The sequence below is a fragment of the Salmo trutta genome, chromosome 20, assembly GCF_901001165.1.
Source record: "Salmo trutta chromosome 20, fSalTru1.1, whole genome shotgun sequence".
NCBI lineage: Eukaryota > Metazoa > Chordata > Actinopteri > Salmoniformes > Salmonidae > Salmo > Salmo trutta.
The window spans coordinates 18,288,694-18,305,564 of record NC_042976.1 but is presented as its reverse complement, the minus strand read 5'-3'; the positions used below and the strand labels follow the sequence as shown (position 1 = coordinate 18,305,564).

General features: G+C 40.5%; 1 protein-coding gene across 2 annotated transcripts in view; it reads right to left on the bottom strand.

Moving 5' to 3' along the window:
- Positions 1–13,836, bottom strand: part of LOC115155636 (receptor tyrosine-protein kinase erbB-4-like) — a 567,818-nt gene extending 553,982 nt beyond the window's left edge. For both annotated transcript variants that reach the window (XM_029702449.1, XM_029702450.1), the window contains exon 1: positions 13,143–13,836. In XM_029702449.1, the coding sequence (XP_029558309.1) occupies positions 13,143–13,224 (82 nt within the window). In that variant the 5' untranslated portion in view covers positions 13,225–13,836. The remainder of the gene's footprint in view (positions 1–13,142) is intronic.
- Positions 13,837–16,871: the final 3,035 nt, after the last annotated feature.

The following is a 16,871-nucleotide window of genomic DNA, read 5'->3' as shown; positions in this document are numbered from 1 at the left end:
AGAAAATTAGAAGTAGAAAATAAAACAAATCACCCTGACTTGTCAGACACTGAAGGCTAATAAGCCTGGGTGAGAACAGAAAGGCCACAATTATCTGAACATTGAATTCTAAACATTGTGGTAATGAGTGCGTCTTAGAGAAGATTAGCCATATTTCATTCTAATTCTCTCCTCTTTTGTGGAGCGTACAAAGAAAACAAGGGATGAAAGCGCGGGGGAAGTAACGTATAGACGACTACGACAGTCAGAGAAAGATGGGGAAAGACAGTGAATTACCCGAGTTGATGCTGTCAATCACCATTGAAGCTTCACCCCTCCTCCTCCTCCCTCCGCCTCCTTCCCTCTCCTCCCCCATCCGTCCTCCCTTCTTCCAACCCCCTGTCAGTTTAAACCTTTAGAACACACACTTGTCAAAAGGCCCTTCACTCCACCAACCCTCCTAACTGCAGCCTGACAGACAGTCTCTCAGCCTCTGCTGCACACACACACACACACACACACAGGCCTGACAAGAGAGGAGGGGTAGTTAGGAGCGGTACTGTTCATTTTTGTGAGAGTAGCACAATAGGAACTCCAGATAGACAGATGCACTTGGAGGGACCTAGACATCTGTATTGTTCATGCTTGTTTGAATAAAGCCCTGTTGAAGGATGGGTCATAACACTACATGTACTGAAGATGTCATAGACACACAGAGACAAGGAGAAGACGATGATGTTCACTGTTAACTTTGAAAGAACATGTTCAAGCACATCTTGGAAATGTAACCTAATGTTGTTAAGGACCCTCGTAATGAACTGCATTGTGGGATTTTTGAGCACTTTATAGATTTACAGTTTACTCAGTGTGGTCCAATGCAGGCCTGCTCAAATCAAATCAAAATGTTATTAGTTACATGCGCCGAACACAACAGGTGGATGGCAGTGTTCTTTGGGAGGGAGAGATGGATTTCTGTGTTGTACCAGTATCCAAACCAATAATTTGTCTGAAGAATTGACCCTCATTGTGTATATAAAATTATTTTTGGTACCAGAATCCAAACCAATAGTTTGTCTGAAGAATTGACCCTCATTGTGTATATAAAATGTGAAATGTGAAATGCTTACTTACGAGCCCCTAACCAACAATGCAGCTTTATTGTGCAAGACATCTGGTTTATTCAGCTACCTCTCACTGTTTCCTTTAAGCAAGCCTATGGTTGTAAAACTCAGGTAACTTTCACAAAATTCCCATGTTTTTCAAAATTCTAAGTTGGAAGATTCCTGGATTCAGGATGGAATAATTTCTTGAAGTTACCGGAATTTTGCAACCCTAAGCAAGTGTGCTGTATCACAACTGTCGTAAACTGTACATGGAGGAAAGCCTGTGTGATATATGATATATCAGTGATGTGTCCCAAATGGCATACACACACACACACACACACACACACACACACACACACACACACACACACACACACACACACACACACACAGAGAGAGAGAGAAGGGGAAAGAACATCCATGGTATCCTTGGCCAGTATTCTTGCACATCCTTAAAAACTTAGGTGTTGGGCTAAAAAAGTCAACTTGAAAAGAACAGAGAGGCAAGGCCGGCACTCCCTTAGGCAAGATTAGCCGTCGCCTATGGCAGCACTTGAATTTGAGGCGGCAATTCGACAATTGGCTGCTGCCCTGCGGCGCCCCTGATTGGCTACTACACTGCCCACAGCACCCCAGCCACCAGCTCATAGCGTTGCTGCAGTTCCCGCCCCCACCCCATTCCCTCTTCTCCCGAAATTCACTCCCACTATCCTTGGTCGCTATGGTGATGTGTGTTTACATGGGACTATCCAATTGTGAAACATTAATTAAAATTAATCTGCCAAATAAATAATTGTATTTTTTTAACATTTTTTTTTACGTTTGTGCGATGAAGACGATTAGTGATGAAGCCTAACCTTGCCTGTTAATGTTAGCTAGCTACTACTAGTGGATATAATTATAGCGAATATACAAATAAAAAAAATAAGAAAAGAGGCACAATTTGTAATCCAAAGAAATTCGCTGGTGAAATGTATCAGCGTGCAGCAATGTCCATCAGCTTGTGTGGAGAATGACAAGCCTAAGAGGACGCTGATTCCAGCAGCGAAGAGGGCAAACCGGGGGAGTCCGAGCCACGCACTTCCACTGATGATGACAGCTCTCTGGCTGGACGTGAACAGGGGGTCGTACCTAGCCACACCTCCAAACATTGCAGACGAAGACCCTACTATATTGGACCCAGACTCCCCGTCCCCGATGACAGTGGTGGTGCTGCTGCTAAATCCGACTCCCAGACAAAAAACAGAAAAGATCCCGGTGAGTGGCCAAAATATATGAATAGATCTTTAGGGGATATGTTAGTGCAGGCTGGGCCACATCAGGATAATGATGGGAATTTCCCAAGAGATGAGGGTCAACGAAAGTTTTCGGTGCCCACTACAATAGGAGGATGGCGAACGGAGAGAGAATGGAGAGACCAAAGCTTGTCCAGCCTTCTGTTTTTGCTGCAAACTTTTTTCACACGAGTGCAAATCTGCGCTGGTCAGTGATGGAACCAGGGACTGGAAGAATCAGTTCCACCTCCTCAGCTCGCATGAGAAGTCGCATCACCACCTAGATAGTTTCCAGAGGTTGAAGGAGCTGGAGATCAGGCTGGTGTCCAATCAAACTCAGATGATTTGATTTCAGGACCATGGATAGCTACCGAGAGAAAACATCGCTGACTGCAATGCAGCACAGGAGAGGAGAGGCCACTCTAGGTGGAGACGAAATAAATAAATGCTGATGTTGGACAATCAAATTCGATTTATGTAAAAAAACGAAATTCGTTAAGGCTGGGTCATTGACATAAAGCTTATTTTACACTGCTCCAGCGAAACGAGGCCCGCCGTGCATTTATGAATGCACTTCTTTCCAAAGCGCAAATTATCTTACTCTGTTTTACAGTTCTACAGGAATATTAAAATATATGTTAAATATGTTTTATTTTTATTGTAATTGTAACAATCATGGGGTCGTGCCATGTGAGATAACAGGTGTGATATTATTAATAAGAAACTCGTTTTCCTACTACAGGTAGTAGGTTGCATAGTGATAGCAACAATGTAACTCTCCGATGCAGGGGTTAAAGTAAAATTCCCTTCTGTCTGGTAAGGGACCTCCTATATGTGCACGTGTCCACAAAACAAGTTTATGGGCATAAACATAGAATTACATAGATGATTGGAGCTTATTTCTTCATCTTACAAAAAAGATATGGTAATCCTACCTGTTTGACAGACACAATTATCCTATCCATAGACGTGGGAATAGCCAAATCACATCAAATCAAATCAAATTGTATTGTATTAGTCACATGCGCCGAATACAACAGGTGTAGACCTTACAGTGAAATGTTTACTTACGAGCCCCTAACAAACAATGGATAAGAATAAGAAATAAAAGGAACAAGAAATTAAAGAGCAGCAGTAAAATAACAATAGCAAAACTATATACAGGGGGGTACCGTTACAGAGTCAATGTGCGGGGGCACCGGTTAGTTGAGGTAATATGTACTAGAGGTCGACCGATTATGATTTTTCAATGCCGATACCGATACCGATTATTGGAGAGCCAAAGAAAGCCGGTACCGATTAATCGGCCAATTTTTTGACATGTATTTGTAATAATGACAATTACAACAATACTGAATGAACACTTATTTTAACTTAATATAATACATCAATAAAATCAATTTAGCCTCAAATAAATAATGAAACACTTTAGTATTGCCAGTGTAACAGTATAGCTTCCGTCCCTCTCCTCGCTCCTAACTGGGCTCGAACCAGGAACACATCGACAACAGCCACCCTCGAAGCAGTGTTACCTATGCATAGCAAGGGGACAACTACTCCAAGTCTCAGAGCGAGTGACGTTTGAAACGCTATTAGCGCGCACCCCGCTAACTAGCTAGCAATTTCACATCGGTTACACCAGCCTAATCTCGGGAGTTGATAGGCTTGAAGTCCTAAACAGTGCAATGTTTGAAGCATTGCGAAGAGCTGCTGGCAAAACGCACGAAAGTGCTGTATGAATGAATGCTTACGAGCCTGCTGGTGCCTACCATCGCTCAGTCAGACTGCTCGATCAAATCATAGACTTAATTATAACATAATAACACACAGAAATACGAGCCTTAGGTCATTAATATGGTCGAATCCAGAAACTATCATCTCAAAAACAAAACGTTTATTCTTTCAGTGAAATACGGAAACGTTCCGTATTTTATCTGACGGGTGGCATCCATAAGTCTAAATATTCCTGTTACATTGCACAACCTTCAATGTTATGTCATAATTACGTAAAATTCTGGCAAATTAGTTCGCAACGAGCCAGGCGGCCCAAACTGTTGCGTATACCCTGACTCTGTGTGCAATGAACGCAAGAGAAGGGACACAATTTCACCTGGTTAATATTGCCTGCTAACCTGGATTTCTTTTAGCTAAATATGCAGGTTTAAAAATATATACTTCTGTGTATTGATTTTAAGAAAGGCTGTTGTTTATGTTTATGGTTAGGTGCAGTCGTGCAATGATTGTGCTTTTTTTCGCAAATGCACTTTTGTTAAATCATCCCCCTTTTGGCGAAGTTGGCTGTCTTTGTTAGGAAGAAATAGTCTTCACACAGTTCGCAACGAGCCAGGCGGCCCAAACTGCTGCATATACCCTCTGTTGCAAGAGAAGTGATACAATTTTCCTAGTTAAAATACATTCATGTTAGCAGGCAATATTAACTAAATATGCAAATATATACTTGTGTATTGATTTTAAGAAAGGCATTGATGTTTATGGTTAGGTACCCGTTGGAGCAACGACAGTCCTTTTTCGCGAATGCGCACCGCATTGATTATATGCAACGCAGGACACGCTAGATAACCTCTTGCATCTAGGACCCCTAGCCAACAGCCAATGGGATCGCATGGCGTGAAATACAAAAACAACTAACATTTTCTCAAACAATTAACTATTTTACACCATTTTAAAGATAAGACTCTCGTTAATCTAACCACATTGTCCGATTTCAAAAAGGCTTTACAGCGAAAGCAAAACATTAAATTATGTTAGGAGAGTACATAGACCAAAATAACCACACAGCCATTTTCCAAGCAAGCATATATGTCAATAAAACCCAAAACACAGCTAAATGAAGCACTAACCTTTGATGATCTTCATCAGATGACACTCCTAGGACATTATGTTATACAATACATTTATGTTTTGTTCAATCAAGTTCATATTTATATCCAAAAACAGCTTTTTACATTGGCATGTGATGTTCAAAAAATGTATTCCCACCAAAAACTTCCGGTGAATTTACAAAAATACTCATCATAAACGTTGACAAAATACATAACAATTATTTTAAGAATTATAGGTACAGAACACCTTTATGCAATCGCTATGTCAGATTTTAAAATAGCTTTTCGGCGAAAGCACATTTCTCAATATTCTGAGTTCATAGTTCGCCATCACGACGAGCTATTCAGACACCCGCCAAGTTCGGTGCAACCTAAACTCAGAATTAGTATTAGAAATATTGTATTACCTTTGCTGATCTTCATCAGAATGCACTCCCAGGACTGCTACTTCCACAAAAAATGTTGTTTTTGTTCAAAATAATCCATAGTTAGGTCCAAATACCTCCGTTTTGTTTGTGCGTTCAGGTCACTATCCAAACGGTAACGAGAGAGCGCAATTCGAGACATAAAAAGTCAAAATGTTCCATTACCATACTTAGAAGCATGTCAAACGCTGTTTAAAATCTATTTTTATGGTATTTTTTATGCAAAATTGCGATAATATTCCAACCGGACAATAGTGCATTGATTCAAGGAGAAAAAGAAAAAACAGAGTGCTCACGGGAACGCGCATATCCAATCTCTTTGTCCTCAGGCAGACCACTCAGTAACTGAGCTCCTATACTCTGCCCAGAGACAGGAGAAGGCTCAAGCCACTTTCTGAAGGCTTTAGACAGCCAATGGAAGCCTTAGAAAGTGCAACGTAACAGCACAGATACTGTAGTTTCGAAAGGGACTAGAAAGAAGAACTACATTTCTCAGATCCTACACTTCCTGGTTGACTTTTTCTCAGGTTTTTGCCTGCCATATGAGTTCTGTTATACCCACAGACACCATTCAAACAGTTTTAGAAACTTCAGAGTGTTTTCTATACAGATTTACTAATAATATGCATATTCTCTTTTCTGGGCAAGAGTAGTAACCAGTTTAAATCGGGTACATTTTTTCATCCGGCCGTGAAAATACTGCCCCCATCCATATCAGGATAAACTAGTAATATCATCAACCATGTGTAGTTAACTAGTGATTATGATTGATTGATTGATTGTTTTTTATAAGATAAGTTTTATGCTAGCTAGCAACTTACCTTGGCTTCTTACTGCATTCGCGTAACAGGCAGGCTCCTCATGGAGTGCAATTTAAGGCAGGTGGTTAGAGCGTTGGACTAGTTAACCGTAAGGTTGCAAGATTGAATCCCCGACCTGACAAGGTAAAAATCTGTCATTCTGCCCCTGAACAAGGCAGTTAACCCACCGCTCCTAGACCGTCATTGAAAATAAGAATGTGTTCTTAACTGACTTGCCTAAAGGTGTAAAAAAATATATAATAATTTAAAAAAATAATTGGCCAAATCGGTGTCCAAAAATACCGATGTCCGATTGTTATGAAAACTTGAAATCGGCCCTAATTAATCGGTCATTCCGATTAATCGGTCGACCTCTAATACTATATGTACATGTAGGTAGAGTTATTAAAGTGACTATGCACAGATGATAACAACAGAGAGTAGCAGCGGTGTAAAAGAGGGGGAGGGGGGGTGCAAATAGTTTGGGTAGCCATTTGATTAGATTTTCAGGAGTCTTATGGCTTGGGGTAGAAGGTGTTTAGAAGCCTCTTGGACCAAGACTTGGCGCTCTGGTAACGCTTGTCGTGCGAAAGCAGAGAGAACAGTCTATGACTAGGGTGGCTGGAGTCTTTGACAATATTTAGGGCCTTCCTCTGACACCGCCTGGTATAGAGGTCCTGGTTGACAGGAAGCTTGGCCCCAGTAATGTACTGGGCCGTTCGCACTACCCTCTGTAGCGTGTTACGGTCAGATGCCAAACAGTTGCCATATCAAGCGGTGATGCAACCGGTCAGGATGTTCTCGATGGTGCAGCTGTAGAATCTTTTGAGAATCTGGGGACCCATGACAAATCTTTTCAGTCTCCTGAGGGGGAAAAAGTTTGGTAGTGGCCTCTTCATGACTGTCTTGGTATGTTTGGACCATGATAGTTTGTTGGTTATGTGGATACCAAGGAACTTGAAACTCTCGACCCACTCCACTACAGCCCTGTCGATGTTGTAGCATAGGCCTATTAATTGGGCTGCTATTATGTTCTGTTCCTCCGACTTTTAGCGGAGGAAAAAATTGGCCCAATGCCAAAAATACTGGGGGGGCAGCAGAGAGGCCCACACACTGAATATGCTCCCAGTTTGCCACCTTTACTGACAACGTCTCAATCCAACATGGATCTTCGTCAGGTCAGATATACTGCTGAAAATAATCAAGAAAAACAAGAATAAAAAGAAGATTGACTTTCAGAGAGGAGAGTGGAGCTACTGAAACCATAGATAAAGCATTATGAAAATGAAGAGGAGAGAGAAAGTGAGAGAGAGAGAGAGAGAAAGTGAGAGAAAGAGACAGAAAGAGAGGAGGGGAAGAGAGACAGAGGCAGAGAGAGGAAGAAAAAGAGCGAGAGAGAGCAGATACAGTAGGAGAAAGAGAGAGAGACAGAGACAGAGACTGAAAGACAGTGACAGAAAGAGGGAAACTCACATGGCCTAATTAGAAGCAAAGTGGTTTAATTGTCTCATGTTGCCGACTTAATCACACATACATGATTTGCAATCTCATGTGCATCAGTAGGAATAGTGTACATGTGATGAATTACTGTCCTGTGGACCTCGGGCTAGGACGGTGCTCAGAATTCAATTAAGAAATTCTTAAGCGGGGGACATTTTGATGGATGACAATGACGCTGGCAAAACACATGTGCCCTACTGCCCGTCCTTGTGCGGTGCATAGCTGTATAGCTGTATAGGACACGTGACATATGAGTGTATAGGGTGATGCAGAGGTCAGGTAGGCTACTCTCTCTCTCATCAACACTCACTGAATCTAATACTGGGGGACAGAAAACAACCAACAACTCAAAACCTAATATCGATGCCTTATCACTCCCCCCTTTCGAAGCCACCATACTCCCTCCCTCACACACACACACACACACACACACACACACACACACACACACACACACACACACACACACACACACACACACACACACACACACACACACACACACACACACGTGTCTCCAAGTGTCACTGCTTTCGCTGCTGCTCTCTTCAGCAGAGAGGGGGACACTGTTGCTGTGTGTAGTGCATGTTCTGCATCTGAGTGAGACCCTTAACTCAGAGAGCAGCTAGCGCAGATAGCAGCTTGTGCAGAGCGCCTCACAAGCAGCCCGCTAGTCTGCCTCCACTTGGCTATGGAGGAGATCGCCTGGGAATCAAGGCTTGCTGTTCTTCCAGCTGAGTGCCAGAGACACAGAGGTCACATCTTCATTCATAGACAAAGATGGGCTGAGAAATGAATAAGAGGGTATGTGTGTGATAGTGGCGTATTGCCGTGTGGACAGAAAATGACACCATTCTTTTTTGCTAGATAGAGGGGAACACAAGTGACGTAGCTTAGAAATTGTGAAAGCCACAAGTCACAACACATTCCCTTTCTCCATAGTCCAGCCTCCCTGTCTGAGTCAGTCAGGCCATGAAAACATTTAAGAGGTACTATGAACTCAAGATGGGCATAATAATAGAAACAATCAAATGTCAACCAAACAACTTCTCCATGTCATTTCAGCTACTGTAGCCTCTGCTCTGTACGTGGAGATAGCCAGGGTAATAATTCAGAATATTGACAGTACATGAACCAAGGCCATCTTTAATGCAGAGAACACCGGAATAAGAATTATCACTGAATTATCACAGTGAATTATTGTAATGTTTGTTTGTGTGTTAAATAATCCCATAAGGGATGGGTTGCCAACTGGCGATTTGACACGTAAATAAAATGTCATTCATTCATTCACTCACTCATCTGACATTAAAATCTGAAAACATGAAATTACCTTAATCATGTATTATCCTTCATGTACATAATTAGATTGATAAACTGTAACATTTCAAACATAGTGCAACTGAAAATACCAGGGGGATATAGCCCTAGGCAAACATTAAATATGATTCAAGATGAAAAAGGATCAAAACATCCTAGCAGAGACTACATTCTATTTCCCTTGATGAAGGCCAAAATTAAATTGGAGTATTTTTGTAATTCAATAAATATTAATAAGACCAGATCATTCATTTATTATTTCATATTTCCCTTCTTTCATGGCAATTGCACTTCCTTCAGAGCACAATGTTGTCTAAAGGTAGCAAAGACGGCAAACACACGTGGCGTCTGAGATGGCGCTCTATATTCCCATGTCATGTTACTGAGGCATACAATGTCCACAAGTCAAACATTAAAACTATTTATTGGAAAAGATTATTATATCAATGCTTCTCCACTATTTGATTGCTGATCAAGTGTGAAAAGTTCAATAAATTAGAGTCTCATCATGCAGCCTTAGAATATATAAAAAAAAATCGAAACATATGTTTGTATCACAACTAAAGTTACATAAATAACTCTAAATTAAGCATATAGAAGTTCCTGTTTCTTTGTTAACACTCAACACAGAATAGTCGCATGTCCGCACTGCCTAAAATACTTCAGAGAAAATATCCTTTCTATTTTATTCAGCTACGTTCAATTGTATTCTTCATACTATAAAATAATATAAAATAATGCCACAGAATTCTAAGCAAATCTTGTCTGCAAAATGAACTAGTGTAGCCCACAGCCATATTGCATAACCAGATCAGGACCTAACATCAAGACAACTCAGAGTATGCTATTCTGTTCTTCATATTTTTCTTCATATTATGTTTTCTTCATAGTATGATTCTTTAGACCTGTCTAAAATAAATAATGGATTTATTGTGATGGATTTTTTCGACTTTTTCCAAATGTAGATGTTTCAAAGGTCTGCATCAGTGGCTTGTAGGCTATGAGTTGAATCCAGGACATGCGAAATGTGTTTATGTTAATTAATGTTCAATTACCGTGAGACAGGCAGTTATTTGCTTCACAATCACCAAATTTCATGACCGCCACAGCCCTAAGAGGCGCCAAACCAATTATATATTTATACACTTGATGACTAATAGGGGGCACTGGTTTGATGCCACCTTGACTCCATTTTGGCACTCCCCATTGTAAAAAAATATTTAGGAAACTATAGAAATACATTTATTAATGTCTTCATTCTTGACACATTTATTATATTACAGACACCTTATTAATGCATACTTTTAAATTATATTATGTGAGCTACTCATAAAACATATATAAAAACAATGTTACTGTCCCCACTCCAACAATACAAATACTTAAATACATGTACCCACTGGAAAAAATATGAACATATTGAGTTACAGTTATAAGGAATCAGTCAATTGAAATAAATCCAAGGGCTTCATTACAGGCAGAAATACTTCTCAGCACCCCCCCACCCCCCTCAGACGATCCCAAAGCTGAACATAACGGATGTGGAGGTCCAGAGCTGGCGTGGTTAAACGTGGTCTGCGGTTGTGATTCCTGATGGATGTACTGCCAAATTCTCTAAAACGACGTTGACAGCGGCTTATGGTAGAGAAATGAACATTAAATTATCTGGCAATAGCTCTGGTGGACATTCCTGCAATCAGCATGCCAATTGCACACTCCCTCAAACCTTGAGACATCTATGACATTGTGTTGTCCCCAGAACAAGGTGCACCTGTGTAATGAGTATGCTGTTTAATCAGCTTCTTGATATTCCACACCTGTCAGGTAGCTGGATTATCTTGGCAAAGGAGAAATGCTCATTAACAGGGATGTAACATTTTTGGGATTTTTTATTTCAGCTCATGAAACATGGGACCAACACTTTACATATTGCGTGTATATTTTAGTTCAGTATAATTTTGTCCTTGAAACATAATTGAAATACTGTAGAATTCCATTCATTTCTATGGAGGACTTCTCCTACTGGGGAGTGACAATATGGTCGACTGATGGCATCAAAGCCTCTTAATGGCCAATACATAGAATGCGCAATCCAGGGTTTATATACGGCATTGGGCCGAACCCGTCTGTAAATGTCATATAGAGCTTCTGTCAGTAAACAACATAACTCCAAAGAGGCATTTGGACCGGTGCGTTATATCAGAGGTGCACCAGTGAAACACCCAATGGTACAGATGGGTATGCCTCTCTCGCCTCACAACACGGATGTTGGGGATCATAATACACGCAAGCACAAGGCTACACATAGACCAATACATACACTCACACACGCAAGCGGCAAACTGCAGCAGATGAAGCATCAATATGGCATACAACTTCAGTCTGATATATAGACAGTATAAAGAGCATAAATAATCATAAGTAATTGCCTGGAAGTCTGGAATCGAGACATACTACACAAAATTATGCCACATTTTGACAACAATATTTTATTGTTCTAATAATGTTTTAATAATTACTCATTTGATGACAAAATGTGTAGGTAATCGGCTAAACAGGTCTAATCACAAATGCAGAACGGACAGGTTAGGCTATTTATTCCCTCCCCTGTCCCCTTATCTTTCAGCCTCTTTGTTATCTAAAGGCTATTCAATCAACGTCCTGTCGCCCCGGGGAAGTGTGGGTGCGCTTTATTGCATGTGTAGCTTTGAACAAACCGCATGCACAGGAGTGTGTGGTGCTATGGTCAATTCCTTGCTGTTCACGGGTCTATAGGATGTTTAGAAGCGAGAGTTGAGAACACCTGCCAAATCTGTTACACTATAACAACAGTTTACAGAAGAAAAAAAATTAAATTACCAATGAAGTATTGGTTTGTGTCTATGGTCCGTGCTCACAAAAGCGCTCTCTCCATCTCTCTGTAGTGTGTGTGTGTGTGTGTGTGTATGTGTGCGTGTGTCAGTCAGTCAGCGCGCGCTCTGTCTCTTTGCATGGCTCGGCGCTGAGGATAAAGATTTCCAGAGCGTTTCTCTCCGGTTCAAACTACACTACCACCCTGTGGAGAGCTGCACTGTTCTAAGCAGGGACCGCCAATGAATCTGAGCAATGTAAAAAATTAAGTTTAGTTCTTTACTATACTCGCTTATAGGATATATTATATTTGTATTCCATAACCTATACTACCACTATTTATATACTACTACTACTACTACTACTATTTATATATTACTACTAAGTCTTCTATAACAACTGATAATAATAAAAATAACAAAAACAATAATAAGAAGAAGTACAAGTAGAATAATAATAGCCTGCAATTGTTATTACTAATTAGTATAAAGAAATAATAATAATAATAAATGTGCCCTTTCAAAATGACAAAAGTACCTGGGACTTGTACACCAAAGCCAACAAAACACGTTGTTTCTCTCTGAAAACAAACAAACACACCAAGACGGACCGATGCACACTATAAATGCCCACCACCACCCCGTACTCTCACAGAGCGAAGGACGACGCGATATGAGAATAATGAAGCCGTAGCATGGAGGACAGGGTGGACTTGGTCTCGGTCTCGGTCTCAGTGATGTGATGTCCACTGTTTGTCCAAGCCAAAGGACACGTGTGACGAACATTCAATGCAAACACACATTTTCAATGGAGCCAGGGTGATTTTATAGCAGATATGAACGAAAATCAACATAGAGGCTATAGACAATTTAAAGTACAATCCCGATACATTTGAAACAAAACGGACAAATGTGTGGGGACTGTTGCGGCACACAAAATAACACTTTGTTCCGTGCGCAACGCGCACGAGTGACAAGGGTAGCCAAACACCTTGCGCTGCGCACCAGCCAGCAGACACCGAACTGTCAGTCAGTCACTCACTCACCTGCTTGTGAAGAGCTCGTCCGAAACATCGCGGAAGTGAGCAGAAAGCCGAAGCAACAAAGAACCGATGCTAGTAGCTTCATTTTCAGGGGTTCGCAGTAACTCCTTTGATTCACATGTCCAGAAGCAAAAACCCTTTAGGCTTGAAAAAGATGAACACGTAGACGTAGCTTGTTGTGTCAGTTTATAGTTAGGTTATTGATTTGGGTTAGTAGGCTAATTAGTCACAGTACTTCTTCTTCCCGTCTGGTTTATTTATGTCCCGTGAATAAAAGTTCAATTTATTAGCTTCCAACCAGGTTCCAAAGTAGCGCTGTAATATGGCTTGTCAAAATAGTAAAGCAATGCTCATCATGCCAATACTCTCTCCGAGTTGGATACGGTACGAAGCGACGTCTCGCAGTCTAAGAGACACACCCCCTTGCATGTTTGTGTCCTCCCACAGTCTACAGGATTGGTCGACGGTAGTGCTGATTTATTGAAGCCCTCCTCCTAGAACTCCAGGGAGGCTCCCATTGGCTCTTTGAAGTTGCCAAAATTCTTGAATTTGTTGCGTCTGTTCCCGTCGTGTCCCTCGCACCTGTCTCACAGTCTAGAAAACATATTGCTTGTCAAAATTATGTATAATACCTGTTTTGGGAGACCAACATGTAAGCACAATAAACTATATACAGGCATTTATTCTTACCACTTAAAATATCTTGTGGTTACATTTCTAGAGACAGATATCTAAGTGATAATAATTAATAACATTATGAGTAGCATAGGCAATGGTATTTATTGCCTTAGATAATGTGTTGAATTCGTTGTGATTCAGCTTTGACTTTTGAATAAAAAACAAAACAAATGACAAGTGAAGTTAGAGTAATTGGATAGAATGTAAATAGTGTGTGTCCACATCAGAACATCAGAACGACCTACCTCTCAATAACACTCCTCTCTCTCTGTCACACCCCAAGAGAGGTGTGAACACCCTCTGAGCTGCAATATGCCAAAACGTCTGGTAAGAAATGCAAATTGTTCTATGTTGGGTGCACATAGGAAGTACACGGACACACACATACACGTACACACACACACCACCAAACGTTCTGCATGTTGTTTTGCCCTTAATTAAACTGTATTATGAATATTCATGTTACAATGTTAAAGAGGACTGTAGAATCAAGGTAAATGATAAGGTACACATATTAATGTGCTGATTTGTAAGCAAACCTGGCCGATAATGATGAATGGCAGACATAATATTGGGTAATTTTTTAACTGCAGCATAACCCAAAGAAATATTCAGAGCTTCAGAGAATATATAATGAACTTATAATTCTAGAATGATAATGGTATGAAAATATGAATCAGTGAGAGACTTGGAACACCTGGCATAAGTGTTAGACTTTGAGCACCAGTTTAAACCCCCCTACGCTTAAAGGTCATGAACAGACAAAATTATGTTTTTCTTGAAATTGGATGATATTTGAAGGAAACCAGATCAAAGTATGATGACAAAACTATGGAAAGGGACTGTTGCTTCTAGACTGAACAAAAAAATTAACACAACATGTGAAGTGCCCCATGTTTCATAAACTGAAATTAAAGATTCCAGAAATGTTCAATATGCATAACAACAAAAAAATTCTCTAACATTTTGTGCACACATCCGTTACATCTGTGTCCGCGAGCATTTCTCCTTAGCCAAGATAACCCATCCACCTGACAGGTGTGGCATATCAAAAAGCTGATTAAACAACACGATCATTATACAGGTGCACCTTATGCTGGGGACATTAAATGGCCACTAAAATGTGCAGTTTTGTCACACAACACAATGCCACAGATGTCTACAGTTTTAAGGTAGTGTGCAATTGGCTTCACGGTTGGGATGGTGTTCTTCAGCTTGGAGCCTCCCCCTTTTTCCTCCAAACATAACAATGTTCATCATGGCCAAACAGTTCTATTTTTGTTTCATCAGACTAGAGGACATTACTCCAAAAAGTATGATCATGTGCAGTTGCAAACCGTAGTCTGGCTTTTTTATGGCGGTTGTGGAGCAGTGGCTTCTTCCTTGCTGAGCAGCCTTTCAGGTTATGTCAATATAGGACTCATTTCACTGTGGATATAGATACTTTTGTACCTATTTCCTCCAGCATCTTCACAAGGTCCTTTGCTGTTGTTCTGGGATTGATTTGCACTTTTCGCACCAAAGTATGTTCATCTCTAGGAGACAGAACATGTCTCCTTCCTGAGCGGTATGATGGCTGCATGGTCCCATGGTGTTTATACTTGTGTACTATTGTTTGTACAGATGAACGTGGTACCTTCAGGCGTTTGGAAATTGCTCCCAAGGATGAACCAGACTTGTGGAGGTCTACAATTTGGGTTTTGAGGTCTTGGCTGATTAATTTTGATTTTCCCATGCTGTCAAGCAATGAGGCACTGAGTTTGAAGTTAGGCCTTGAAATACATCTACAGGGACACCTCCAATTGATTTCAATTATGTCAATTAGCCTATCAGAAGCTTCGAAAGCCATGACATCATTTTCTGGAATTTCCAAGCCGTTTAAAGGCACAGTCAACTTAGTGTATGTAAACTTCTGACCCACTAGAATTGTGATACAGTGAATTATAAGTGAAATTATCTGTCTGTAAACAATTGTTGGAAAATTGACTTGTGTCATGCACAAAGTAGATGTCCTAACCGACTTGCCAAAACTGTAGTTTGTTAACAAGAAATTTGTGTAAACTTCCAACTTCAAATGTATATATATAAAATATATACATAAAATGTAAATGTTGTTTGAATTGCTTTGTGTATTACAATGCTCACTGATTCTAATTTGCTTGACATACAGTAGGCCTTTCAAAGAGCTTTCAATAAAGGCGAGCTCATGAATATAAGCTCCGCCCACTCAGCCTGTCTTTTTAAACTTCAGAGAAAGTAGTTTTCAGAATGACTGTTCAGGACCTTTAAATGTTAAGCAAATAGCCCTGTTTCACTTTATGTCCTTCTTTCATGTTCTCTTCAAATGATCCTCGAGTCCTTCCCCAAAGACTTTGAACATTGGAAGTTTGCAATGCTCACTTTGCAGAAAGTCACTAAGGACTGTTTTCTGCTTGAGTGCAAAATGAATAATGACGCATTGAACTGCCTGACATCTTCAGCACTGCAACTGTAGTTCTGACCTTTCACCACAGGGAGGAGGTAGACTATCACCTCAGAGGTCACAGCATCACGATGCATTTAGCATAAAGCTAGCAGGTGGGATGACTCAATGCATACCTCCCAAATGACACCCTATTCCCTTTATAGTGTGCTACATTTGACCAGAGCCCTATGGGCCCTTGTGACATGTAGTGCGCTTCATAGAGAATAGGGTGGGATACACACAATGACTCAAGCAGGTACCAACAAGTTTACTGTCTCAGTGTCTTTTAATTTGACACATTGGAACATCTTATCATTTAGACACATTGTTATTAAAATACGACTCAGTGTGATGAGCATTTAATATCACTGACAAGTGATTAAGAAATATTAAAATTAGTTTTCCATTTTAATCGGGGCTGCGGCGTATTCTTGCTCTTAAGCAACTCCAGTGACTGCCGTTTATCATTTTAATAATACCTCAAATGCAATTCAGCCCACTCTATTTTTTTCCTCAATTTCATTATATATATTTTAAAGATCGCTCCTCTGACAGTATCTTCTTAATGCTGTCAATTACATAATTTATTC